At 37.5% G+C, this 14,279-nt stretch overlaps 1 protein-coding gene across 1 annotated transcript in view; it reads right to left on the reverse strand.

The window, feature by feature from the left end:
- Nucleotides 1-5,305: 5,305 nt before the first annotated feature.
- The window catches only part of KAT6B (lysine acetyltransferase 6B), a 116,746-nt gene continuing 107,772 nt past the window's right edge, over nucleotides 5,306-14,279 (reverse strand). Inside the window, exons 15-18 of the mRNA XM_026851465.1 lie at nucleotides 13,525-13,684; nucleotides 12,642-12,908; nucleotides 11,112-11,418; nucleotides 5,306-9,186 (exon numbers count right to left, since the gene is read on the reverse strand). Of these exons, the coding sequence (XP_026707266.1) occupies nucleotides 6,701-9,186; nucleotides 11,112-11,418; nucleotides 12,642-12,908; nucleotides 13,525-13,684 (3,220 nt within the window). The 3' untranslated portion in view covers nucleotides 5,306-6,700. The remainder of the gene's footprint in view (nucleotides 9,187-11,111; nucleotides 11,419-12,641; nucleotides 12,909-13,524; nucleotides 13,685-14,279) is intronic.

A 14,279-nucleotide genomic window follows, 5' to 3' on the forward strand; every position in this document is an offset into this window, starting at 1 on the left:
CTAACCCAAGCACAGAGCCTTTAAAAGAGTACAGCTAGGCATTCCTGAAGAAATTTCACAGGAAAACCACCAAAATGGTAGCACTATAGATGAATTAAGTTTAGTTCCAGAGTCCTGAAGGATTTAACGGTTTGTCTTTTGCATCTCCATTTCTTCTTTCACAGTAAGCACCTAGGGCAGCACAGCCTTTAAGGAAGACCTCCAGATGAGGATCAACTACCCAGTTTTTCATAATGAACTTTGCAGCAGACCATGAAAACTAGAAATAAAGCAAGACTCTTGAGAAGGTCAGATGCATAAATAGCTATAACGGGCAACAATTCAGGAGATAAATACATATGATATTTTAGCAGTTTCAGTTTTAACTTGTTTTTCCTAAATGCTTCAACTGCCTGAATTTTAAGAGGTCCTACATACAGAGTATCCAAGTCAATTTACTAGTCCACAAAAAAAAAGACTGAAAAAATTAGGTGTGGTGACTTGCTTTCCTGCACTTGGAAAAAATAATGGCTAGAAAAAACAAGAAAAATAGGATGTCCTTTACACTGCTAAGAGAAAGTTCAAGATCAAACTTGTGGAGCCCTGATAACCCGTTCTATTAAGATTTTATTTTTGATTAAAAAGGCAAAAGACACAGGCGAAGGCTTTAAAAAAAAATACCTCACAACCTCATTAACCAGGAAAAAGCTGCTGCTGTGCTTTCAGAAACCACTACCAAGTATTTTCTATCTCAGCTCTAGACACCTTAATACATTATTGTGCTCCAATGCAGTTGCTAATAATTGTATTTGTTGACAGAAGTAGTCTAAATACACAAATGGGGACTACTTTTTTGCCTATTCAATTTCCTCTATTTGATACAAATTATGAGTAACTGTTTTGACACAATCAGTTTTTCCACCTTAGCAGTATGTGAGATTCTTAAAATATACTGTAGAGGAGGATTACAATTAAGCCACATTTACCTTTTTTGCAGTTGCAAAACAGTCAAGTCATCACCCTCCCCACCGGAATTTTGCCTAATTCAATGTAGCAGGTAAGAGCTATTTACTGCCTCAGTGCCCAAGAGGAGCAACCTAGCCACTGAGAGCACAGTTTTCTTGGTCTTTACCACCTGACAAAGACTGTGACTTTGGTGCAGTACAGACTGTAGAAATCTTGGACACTTCCTAAAAAAAGAAAGAACACAGGGCAGAAACGTGCCAGTGAAAACTGCAAGTATACACTACAAACCAAATAGAGTTGAGCACAACTGTAGACCATTTTTTGTACATGTTAACAGCTCTTTATAAGCTTAACCTCTCTAGTGTGAAGGCTTTTCTATTCCTTCCCTTCCTTCTGGGGCCCAAAACCCAGTAAATTAGTCATCTCCAAACAGTAACTGTAGCCAAGGCTGCAAGCACCCATAATGCAATGCTTGTATTTACTTGTATAATAAATACCTTGCCTTCAAATTCTCAACACAGCAGAACACAATAAACACAACTAGACTCCTATTAAAAAACAAATAACACATCACAGTGTGTATCTCTATCAGGGATTTTGTTCACTAACTCTAGGACTTACAGCAGGATCTCTACACTTGATTAGAAAAAACAACACAGAAAAAAACAGAAATAAAAGGAAACTCAAAGGAAGTCATTTGACACTTCAAAAATAAATGAGCAGTTACAATGTGGGTTTAAAGAGTCAACAAATTCTTGGATGAGGTCTCTCAACTCTTTCCATCTACTTCCATAGACCTTCAAGTGCACCTTTTGAGAGCACCTTACTCTCTACTGCGATTTAATTCACAACCCAGACATGCAACAGTTTGCCCAGCTTTATGTCTGACAAACCTGCCTTTCAGACACATGGCCCTGCTCTTTCATTTACTGTGATGAAGAAAGCTGAGCTTTCTCACCTCTGTCAGCAATGTGTTTCTTAGCAGTAGCCTTACAGACAGCAATTCTATACCAAATGATGTTTTAAAATACAACAAGTATCTACCAGTATTTACTTCAGTCAAGGTATAGGTTATTTTCTTTCTTGTGTACTGCATGATAGGTTGATGACTGCTGTAACTAGAAGAGGCTTTGTAGCTGATTTACATGCAGAATTGTACTTGAACATTTTCTGGGGCCTGGAGATGGGTATTTCTTTTGCAGTCTGAGAATTGTGCAAATACACAAGGAAAAATTTTAAATTTCCTGAGGCCCAACTGCTTTTGGTGGAGACTGACAGAGCTTTCAAACAGCAGTCTCCCAAATACTGATAGAAAGCAAAATACTCAGACCTCTTAAGTAGTTCCCACTCATTTTGTCCTGCATAGGAGATTAGGAAATTGGCAAATGGCAACACTGACATAGTGACAGAAGAATGTATTGACAATCTAAAAGGACAGGATTCCAAGCTACTGAGAAACCAGGAGCTGCTATTCTTGCATGGAGATGAAAAATAGCACAACTGATTTCTCAAGAAGTAAAACTGGAATAGAACCCTGTATTCCAGTGTTTCTACACATACTACTTAAAGGCCTTAAACACAGCTTAAACTTATTCTTATTTAGTGGACAGAGAAAAAAAATAACTAACAAGAATTTAAATTACTCAAAGTTATGATAAAGCCAGAACTTGTAATCCTACCTTGTATCTGCTTACAAACACACTCCCTACTCCACAAAAAGCTCAAACCAGAGCTTCACTATGAAGAGTTAACCGATATGTACATATGCTGGAAAGACCTAGTTTTGATACAGAACACTATTAAAAGTAAAGGGTAGGGGAAGAAAAACAGTCATAGATCTTTACTACACTGGTCAGTTTGCCTGCCACTAAAGGTATCAGTCTCTACAGAACAGGCTGTACTAGGATCACCCTCAAAACTGCAGATAATTGCCAGGCCCATTCTTTCTATTTATCACACTGTATTTAAGTGCAGTTTGATTCCATCAACTAGCCTGCCTGATAGACAAAATAAACAGCTTACAGAACTAAAAGACGTAAGACAGCGATCTAACATGACTTTTTTTTGTACGTTTAGAAGTCCTCTGTCTCTTATATGACACAGCTTCTCACAGTTAGTAAAAATTAGGTTATATTTTGCCCACTGCTAGGAGATCACATAGCTAGAGTGCAACAATACATATCATTGCCATCTTAGCTAAAGGGCTAGAGTGCAGCTTTCAAGAGTACTGTCATTTGGCATCTACCAGATGAAGTAAATTCTGCTCCGAAGAAAGGTCTCTGGTACAGGTAGGCCAATTATACAATTCTGAAGTAAACACACTTCTTACTTTCCAGCTTTTTTCCCCTTCCAATTCTCCCAGAATTAGACTAAATCAGAAAAAGCAAAAGTTTGGGAACACGTAGCTTCCTCAAAGCAGGCAACTCCTGCAAGTTGCTAACTAGATAACTAATAAGTGTTAGCAGCAGTGACTTCACCTACAAGCCAGGCCTGCAAGCAAAAGTACATGCAGAATGAGGCAAATTTATTTCCTTCTTGCAAATCACTAGTGGTATGGAGTATTCTATTTGTGAAGCCAAAGACTAAGATTGCATGGGCAGGGAAACCTCCTGCATTTCACAAGAATCACCTATTGCAAATCTGAAGAATTCTTTGAGACTCAAGTAAGAGCTAGTTCTCAACTGGGGTGCTGCTAGGGCACACTGTCAAAACTGACATTACAATGGGCACACAATACATAGAAGTAGTAGATCTTCCAAGGAAAAGACAGCCTTCTTATGAAACAGAAATTTTAGTGCAGTAATGCAATTCACAGCTATATGAGAAAAGATGTAAGAAAGCCAATTGTCCTCCTGAAAGACATTCAGTTCCAAAATAAAATTAATATTGGAAACATGTCTGTTGAGCACATACAGTGCATCATTTTCCACATAACTTTTAATCCATACATTGCAAATACAGAATTTCAGTAATATGCTGGAGTCAGCATGCTCCATTTCAGGTCAGCATATACTGAAATGGTAAGAAGGTCTGAATTGCCTGTATGTTACTGGCTTAGAAACCTGAAACTAAACAGCACTGGAGAAAGACCTGGGTGCTTTTTTCTCTCACTGTAAAAACTAAAAATCACAAAACATAGTGGTACTGTGAGATGCAATTATCCAGCAAAGTCCTAGTTGAAAGGCTGCATGTTAACTGCGTTGAGTTCAACTTTCCTTTTCCTATGCCTAAAAAAATGTGACAGCAACTTTGTGAAGATGAACACACACATGGTTTACATACTATGAATACTCTCTGCCTTCAAAAAGCAAATTTGACACTGTAAGTGCATGAACAAAGATCTTTGTTGTATTTTGCTCTCCTTATCAAGCATTCTGAACTCCTAAAACACAAGTTACTCCAAATTACCATTTGACCAGCAATTTTAGCTCCCATTCAGATCTGCTATTTTAGACTGCTGGCCCATCATATTAAAAATGAACAGGTATGTGCATGAACCTGTAGCATCAATTTCTTGATTTGGCAAGACCACAAACTTTAAGGATTTTATTTAAAGAAATACACATTGCTCTGACTTTTGAGCATGTATCACCCATAAAGCTACTTTATACACTGGAATGGGGACAGAGTTTTCAGTTAAGACAACCCATCCTTTCACCTTAGCTAGCAACCTTCCTGCAGCATTTCAGTGGGCTAGAGGGGGGAATTCAGCGGCAACATTCACATTAGAAGCATTTTTGATAAATACTTACAAGGAATTTTTCTGGTGTAGATTTATACACACCCAATTTAAACACAGTCCACTCTCAAGCTCCATGTATCAACAACCGTCTTCATTTTTACAGACCTTCTATTGCTAGATTGTAAGTGTTCATATATGTGTGTATGTGTCCATGGGCACACATATACATGCATTTATACAGAACTCAGAGGTTCAACACAAGATTTGCATCATCTTGTAACCCAGCAACAATGACAAAGGAAGAGATCACAATTCTACCATTAGGATAGAGTTCAAACACCACGTCTATTACTATCATAAACCCTTTAACATATATAACACTTTCTATAGGAAAGAAGTTTCATACATTAAATATTGACAACCTTGAAATGTATTAAATACATATTTATTCAATATTTTATTAAGATTATTAAAAAAAATAATCTTAGATACTCTTTATTTTCACAAGGTGTATGCAATTATGAGAGTAACCTACACTTAGGCTCTAACAGCCTAATCCAAACCCCATCAACTTTAATGGGCTTTAGATCAAGCATGTGAGAGCACTGTAGCAAACACTGTTTCAGGAGGTAAGTCCCATGCAACATCAAACTATGACAAGACACAAGAGGCTAAAAATGGCTCATCATAATTTATTTTATGTTAAAATGTACAGCTTGGGGTATGTGTGTGTGTTGTTTTTTTGTAGTTTTTATTTTTGTTTCTTGGGTGGGTTTTTTGTGTGTGGGGTATTTTTTTAAGTGACTGACTAAAAAGATAACAGATAAATACAAGAGTGTCACTGGGTCCTATTTTTACATGTACCAAGCCTCTTCTGTTCGGCCCTTACAGTCACTCTGTACAGGTACAAAGGCTACAAAAAAGGAAGCAATATAAACAGACACAAATAACTTTTGCCTTTTTACATGCGATCTGTAAGCTTAGTTTGAGCTATTCACACGCTACTGCTCTATTTTTTCCCTTAAAAAATAACTCCAATATTTTATAAAGATAGAAAAATCTACAGATGGAATGAAAATGTAAAGTTAGAGGCATTTCCATAAAATAGCAACTTTACACCAAATTCACTACTTTCTTTTTTTTAATCCTGCCAGGTATTTGGACATATATGAAAATGTTTCAAAACTTGACAAATAAACACTGAGATGTTTCAATCAACAAAAAACCGTAACAGTATTTATAAAACAGAAAGCTGCCTTTTTTCCTACCCCAGCCCCAAAGAAACTGGTCACAAAAATGGAAAAGTCTCAACTTTACACTAAACATACAGCAATAAAACCCTTTGAACTAACTAAAATGTGAATAGCTTTTGCAGCTTTTTTTTTTAATTATTTTTTACAAGTTTTATAATTAACAAAAATATAGTTCTGTTTTTTTTACCCCTCAAACTAGGGTAACCTAATCAAGGCAAAAAAATTAAGAAATGGCTTACTGTTAAGCACAACACTTGTACAGTACTACAAAATGCACTGTCACTAACAAAGACATTAGCGGCATGCAGAAGTGTCACCTTCAGAAACAAAATAATACAATAAAAGAACTGCTAAAAGGCATTTACATGTGGGGAAAGGAGAGAAAAAGCTCACGATCCAGTACTGTCTGATAGTTTTGGAGTCTATTTATCCACATTTTTAATGGGAGCAGGCACATAAAATGGCTCTGAACCATCAGCTGCTGTGTAATTGCAGTTCATAGAAAGAGTTCTTCCTTTCCAGAGAACTTCAAGCTCAATGAAATAAACAAAAAATGGAAAACCACCTAATTCCCCCCAATGAAGAGAAGTTAAATCCCACAAAAAAAACCCCAACCAAACAAAAAGAAACAAAATACAAAACAAGAAATAAAGAAAAAAGAAAAACTTGTATAAGGCTTTTGCTGCATACAGCTTCTATATGGTGCCAACAAATGTTTTTGCATTCACACCAATTGCTGGTTTTGAAATCGTACTCTCCAAAAGATATTTGTGCAGATCAATCCAAAATGCCAGTTTGGTAGTCTGTCTCTCCAAAGGGCCTACCTTCTCATGTAGGATCCATTAAGAGACTGCTTAGACATGCCTGTATTCATGTAGCCATGATGCCCTGGAGGAGTGTACATCATGTTACTGTGGGGTGCTGTCTGCATTGGTTGCTGTGCATATGGCTGAGTTCCCATCATCCCCATCTGCATCTGCATAGGGTACTGGGGTGTTTGATTCATATACCCATGATTACTGTGATATCCACTATTCATCATTGGCTGGGACATACTATAACCATTCATAGCATTAAGGGTATTCATATTCATGTTCACTGAATTGACATTATAAGCTGGGGCTGGCATCAAATTTACACTCATGTTCATACCACGCTGCATCGTTAAGGTCCGTGCGGGCCCTTGCATGGCCACAGTCTGTGAAGCACGCCCATAAATTTGTGGCTGATGGGCTGCTGCAGCAGGTGGCAGAGGCGTGGATTTGGTTCTTACAGAAACATGACCTTTGCTGGCCATCTGAGTCTGCAGTCTTTGGGTGTGGGATATTCCAATATTCGATGAAGTAATATTACGCTGCAAAAGGGGAGGTGGCAAATTCATGGGAGGAGGAGTAAGGTTGGGGGGCGGGGTCATGGTAGCCTGTGCTTGGGGCCCTCCAGGAACAGCATGTGGAGACTGAGAAAGCTGAACAAGACCTGTATTACTTAAGGGGGTGGACAAAGAGGCACTGTTTGCATAGGAAGTTACAGCAGCTGAATGGCTGTAAGGCAAAGAATGATCCATAAGCGTGTTAGTTAACTGTTGCAGTTTGGCAAGGCTGAAGGTGGCAGATGGCTGTGAGTAATGCCCTGCTCCAAATTCACTCTGCCCCATTCTTTCATATAATCCAATGCTGGCATTGCCAGTCTCAGGGATTTCAGTTAACTGCATAGGTGGGGTAAAATTAGCGGCCATGCTGCATTGGGATAACTGTTGGTTGCTGCTTGGAGGCCTTTCAACAACACAGCCTTGGGGAGATTTTACATTACATGTGGGAGGGGAATTGATATTTGTTTGTTGCATCATACTGCAGCTTCCATTAATGTTAGACATCTGCTGTGTCACTGCACAGCTACTCTGTGTTAGGTTACTGGATGTAAGGCTACTGTATGAGCAACTGTTTTGAGAAGAATTGTTTCCACAGATACTACTACCCATTGTAGAATCATAACTGCTTGGGTTTTCATAGTTTTCTGTTGTGCTCTCAATGCTCCCTAAGTCACTAAACCCACTATCCACAACCTGTTGCGAATGATCAGAAACTGAGGGAACGTCCATCATTGGGCTGGTCTCCATGTTCTGTAGAGACGGCACAGAAATGGCACTTTGATCTGGGCTGATCTGAGCATAGCTGTTCTCTAAAGGAGCAACATTTGGACTATTAACAGAACGAACTGACTGGCTGGGATGAGAGTGTACAGACGAAACTGGGCTACTATGGTCAGACTGCTGACAATCATCCAGCGTGGTCATTTGGGGACTTTGGTCATTATGGGCATAGTTTTGCAAACTTCTACAGGCCTCTTGAGTCTCTGCACAGTCCTGAAACGTATCTTCATGTTCACTGGCTTCTTGGGTTAGAGACTGTACTGCTTGAACAGTCTCTGAATCAATCTCCATGGTCTCAGTACTCTCTCCCTTGAATTCGGAATGTGATTCTTCTCCAGCTTTTTGGTCCGGGTTGTTATCTGTATGATCATCATCAGATTCAGGCACTGGGTCTGAATCTGTAGCAAGTTCTTTCTGGCCACTTTCACACTCATCAGCTGCAAGGTCAACACCACATTCCATTAAGTCTTCCTGATTTGAATTACCAGTTTGAACATTTACGTCTAAAAAAGATTGCTGAGTTTCCAGCATTTCTTTGAAAGCTTCACCAGGCATTTCCTCTTTCTCCACTTCTGTTGAACCCATGTGGCTATCATCTTCATCGTCTGCATCATGATCCTCATTGTGAGAAGGTTCTTCATCATCTTCCTCCTCCTCCTCCTGATCATCCAAATGCACAGATTCCTCTTTTTGCAAAAACATCTCTCCTCCTTTGTCTTTTTCTTGATCTTTTAAATTGATTCCACTTTCTTCTACATTCCTTTCTTCTTCCCCAGCTTTCATGGTATCATTTTCTTGTTTTTCAAATGGTTCACTGGGTGGACACAGAGGTTCAGGTTCTACCTCTTTTACCTCATCACTGGGTGGTGGTAATACTTCAACAGGCTTTTTAATCACTTCCTCCATAACAGCAGGAACTGAGCAGGGCTTGTCTTCAGCAACTTCCTTTTGTTCCTCCACCATCACCTGATAGTCAGGCTCCATAGGAGTCTCAGGTGGAGTGTATAAGTTTAACTTAAAGCCAGGTTTTCTTTCTTTGCTTTGCCTCCATTTAGAGGGACCACGCTTAACTCCTTTGGGCCAACCCTGCTTACTCTTTAAAGGTTCGAGATTGTCTTTAGTGCTTTCTTCCAACACAGCTACAGCCTCTGTATTACCTTAGGAAGCAACAGAGACAAAAGAAAAGTCTTAGCTTGTACAAACTAATCAATATTTTCAAATATAAACTCAAAAATAATTTATAAACTCAAAATATATTATGAAGCTCTGGAACAAGAGTTATAAACAGATCTCAAACCACAATATAATGACATAAATTTACAGCTCAAGCACACTTAAACAGATATGTAAAGATGTTCTTGTTTGGTGGCCTTTTAACAGTTACCATCAGAAGCACTATTGAAACACTAGAATAATCCCAGAGATTTGAATCACAAGACATGTAAACTAAAGCAAAAATATTGTCTAAATATTTGATTATCAACCTTTGTTTTTAGAATAGAAGTATGCCATCACTTTATAGAGATATTGATCTAATGCATATTCATCTTTTTCGATATTAATAACATAAGAGTCTGGAGTTTCCTGTTTGACCATTCCAGAGGACAAGCCATAGTAAGCAGATAATCATGCTTTAGTACCAACACTGAAAAAAAAAAAAAAAGGGTGGTTCATTCTGGTATCTTCTCATGGCCAGCATATGTCACAACTCACAATACATGACAAAATGCAAAAGATAACTGAAAGTAAACACAGTGCATCAGAACACTAAATCCACTGACTGTAAAAAAAATATCCAAGCACATTCGCTCCCTCTCCTCTCTCCCCAGATATCACTTACACATGCACCAGAAAAACGGAGAATTCTCAGGATATAACATGCTGCACTCAGGAGAGTAACGGCTTCAGTGATAGTCCTTTGTCAAGTTCTGCCTCTCACTGTAGTGTTGTAACACTCTTACAGTCAATTAATATGATGATGTGGTCCATGTACAAATACACAGTATCAGTCTAGTTAAAGCAGTGCAAACATGACCACTGGGACATAGCTGGAACACTCTGAATTTGCTACAATTAGTTTAATTCATTTCTACTGAGAAGCACGAAAAAGCAGTAATATTCTGATGTACCTGTGCACTGGTTTGTAACAGCACCAACATTCGTAAGCATGATTGCTCTAGTCACACAAAAGCTGTTCAAAATAGAAATCAGTACATGATCCCTCAACTGAGGATCACAGAGATTAAACTTCCCATGCAATTATGGAAATAGTAAAATAATACCCACTGGCTTCTTAGAGAAAATATATAGACCTAAGAATCTAGTCATTCATTCTGGAATTAACACTTATAAGCGTAATTTGAGAGCCAGGTCAAAGAATGAGTGTATGTTCAGAGTAGCATTAGTAGTTTCACTATCCATTCATTAGCTTTTCCCCCAGGAAATATCCTTGAAGTCAAAACTAGATAAGCAGCTTTGAAAGAATACAGTTAAAACTATCCCTCCGTTTTGTGGGAAAAAAATAGGACCCTAGTACTGAGGATATATTGTGTCCCAAAACCAACAAACATGTCATTGAATTACCGACAATGCTGAATAGAAAGATATTCGTGTAAATCAAATCTTACTTTTTGCTTGTATCCTTTACCAAGGATACAAACCCAATATACAATAATCCAGAGATACCCCTGCTCTGTTGAGTAAAAATGCCCTGTTGCAGGGACATAAAAGTTGGTTTTAGCAACATGATGAAGACTGCATTGCTTCTGACTGAAAAACAATTGCTTCTTGAACATAAAAAAACAGATTACAATATTAATGGCTCAGGAATTACAAAAGAAGTAAACACAACAGAAACAAAACAAAATCTGAAGCCATCATGGAATTCTAATAAACTACATGAGATTAATGGTTCCAGTAGCACCTCTAAAAGGAAAGCACTATTAAGACTAAGATTTTAAGGCTGAAATGGCTAAATATATATATCCTGTTAAAAATTTCCAGATTTATGACAAAAATAAACACATCCTTTGAAGGCCACCCAACAAATTAATTTTGTGATGATACAACATTTTCAGCTTACTTGTACAACTGTCATCACTCCTGTAACAATGAATGTCTTTCTCCTCCTTGTTCTGCTCTTCTTCCTCCTTCTCCTGTTTCTGCTGCCCAGGTTGATACTCAAAAGCTTTTCTAATCACAGGCTTCAAGTCATCGTCCTCCCCATCCATCTCACAGGTAGGTTCCAGCTGAGGCATGGGACGCTCTTCATCCGAGTTATCAAATGGCTCATTCAACACTTCTGTTGTTTCCGAAATTGTCTCTGTTGTAACACTGCTGTTAATCCTTCTGCGTTTACGGCCCCTTTTCTTTTTCAGTATGAAAGGTCTCTGAAAAAGTAATTCCACAAATTTAACTCTTCCTACATTACTGTCTATTAGCTGACACTGGATATAAAAAAATACATTTTTGTGAACTGAGTTTACAATAACTATTTACTCATTCAAAAAATCATCTTATATTGCATCAAATTCAAATGTAGACAGAATGTGAAAGTAAAATGTCTGAACAGGTAAAATAAATATGTATCTATACATGCACACAAACCTTTCTGTATGTGAAAATTAAGATGAGAATTTTCTTCATATTGTAGTGACTTTTACCTTCTCCTGTCAAATAATATTCATAGCAATATTACATAAATTGTACTTACATGTTTTTCCTCTGTAGATTTATAATCTCCCGATAACCTTCACAAGTATCAAAGTTTATTCTTCTACATTTCTGGTTTCTGCTATTTTAGAAATAAGTATGTATATAGAAAAACAGGTAACAGCAAAGGAAGTGCACCTCAAGTTTCACATGGGTCTCACCAATACACTAAAAGAATCCTACAGTTGGTTGCTATAAAGAAAAAAACTGTTCCATAGTTTATATTTCTATTATTATGCATTCTCACAGATTTATAGTTACTTTTAAGTTTGCTCATCTGTATTATAAACAAAGGGACACTCCAGTTCCCTAACTCTCACCAGAGACACCTCAATACATATGCTAAGGTGAATGCTTTCAAATTTTGGGATGCTTAGTTTACTAATTTAAGCCATTGAAATAGTTGATTTTTCAACCAAATTAAGAATTATGTAAACACTGCAGTAATCAGAATTTAAAAATCTCTTGGAAATTAGAAGAATATGGGTAAAACCCCCCTTTTTTGTTTTAACAGTACTTGTTTGGAAAAAGAGTAATCCCCTTTAACGATTTCCTATAATAAAAACAACAGAAAGATAAACACCACAAGCTGGACTCCATCTTAAAAGGAAAAAAGGATGAACCATTAAAATATTGAACCAATACCAATGCCAAACAGCAGAGGGCAATCACTAGTTTAAAAATTAACAGGAAATCCTGATTGTTCTGTGGAAAATCCAAAAGATAAAAAAAGGGATGGAGGAGAAAAAACAGAAGACAGTTGTTCAGTGTCCAAACAATATAGAAAGGATTAAAACAGTCTAATAAATGTTTGTAAAAAAACAGATTGTTGTTTTGATTATAACAATTTGATTGAAACCAGAGATGAATGACTTTAAACCAAACCATTGAAGTAACACACCTTTCTTTTTAGGGCCAGTGACTGTGGCTTTGTCAGCCGGGGAGGTGAACTCTGTTGATTCTCATCCCCGCCATCCTCCTCGCTGCTTTCCTTAGATTGGTCTGTGGATTGCCCTCGCTCCCCCACCACTGCCACACTTTCTGGAGATCGCAAATATTTATTTTTAGATTGTACTTTTGCAGGTGATTGCCTACTATTAGTTCTTGTGGAGAATATTTCTTGCTCTTCCTTTTCCCAGCAGCTAGCTTGTTCCATCAGACGCTCAGCCTGAAGGGTTGAGGTTAAAATAGTGGGTCACTGAAACAGCATTTACTTAGCCATATCCTTTACGTTCAGCTAAAGAGTTATAATAAGTCAACCCTGATTAGCACTGCTGGCTAACCTAGCAACAACATTTCAGCTGAATCATCTAGTAGCTCCTTTACAACAGTTAGGATAACAAACCAAAGAAGATTGCATTTCATGGGATATTTAGCACTATTAATGATGCAGCGAATTGATTTAAGTCCTTTAGCACTACATTACATGCCCACTGACATGGATCACTTTGAGCAAGTTCATAACACAAAGAATCGATTGACACTGCAGCCCCTGAGCTCTGCACCAAATTTGATCTGATTACATGCTCTTCGACTACCTCAAGAGTGATAAATACAGTTCCATGACAAGTGATTCATGTTTTAAAGTTTCATATTCACCCCCCCAAAGTTACCACGTCTTGCACAGCTTCCAAAAATTGTGCATTACAGTAATACCAGTATCCTCTATCATTAAGCAGCAGTCAAAGTAAAAACTATTCTATTTAAGACAGCCTAATGTTGAATATTCAGAGTGATGAAATTCAAAGCAAGGGGAATCCAGAATAAGAAGTTTTTGCTATTACCTCCTTTTCTGCTTCTCTCTCTTCTTCAGAAACTGCAGCATTAGAAGCTAACAAAGGAGTCCATCTCAAGCTTTCAGGATCTACTTCATTGATACGTGGATTCGCTTTCAGTTTCTCCATATGACTTGAAATCAGCTTTTCCCTTCTAATAATTACAAATCTACAATCCAATAAACATTAATTTATTTTAGAAAGCAATATTCTAAAACAGCTTTCCTACAGTTTAAATCCTTTTGCACAATAACCTGTGAAAACAGATGAGTAAATAAATGGATACATCAAACTGAAAATATCAGCTGGCACTACTACTGTTTACTAAGAGGAAGTGAGGAAAAAACAGTTTATGAAGTGAAAGCTCAATATTAAATGTCACTAGAGCAACAGAGACTGAAGTAAACGTTTTATAGTTGATTACTTGAAATCCATGCAAGTGTTAAATGTTAGCCCTTCAGTCACTGCCAGAACAATTTCCATGTTTAATATAACACAGAAGCATAAATAGAAAAACATTGTGGATCATCAATTAGAGAGAGAAAGTCATTAATATTACAACTGAAGACGGTTAGGCAACTAACTGGACAAGAGAGCAAGTTAGAAACACAAGTTTTCTAATGAAACATAAAAGTGTAACTTAGCCCTATGCTGATGCAGTAGAAAACAATTTTCTAATTACTACGAAATGAAGTAGCATATCGAAAATAGGTAAAAACTAACAATAACTCTGTTATTACACAGTGTGTTAATATACTAGCACA

Source organism: Athene cunicularia, assembly GCF_003259725.1.
Source record: "Athene cunicularia isolate RWA chromosome 6 unlocalized genomic scaffold, athCun1 chr6_part1, whole genome shotgun sequence".
NCBI lineage: Eukaryota > Metazoa > Chordata > Aves > Strigiformes > Strigidae > Athene > Athene cunicularia.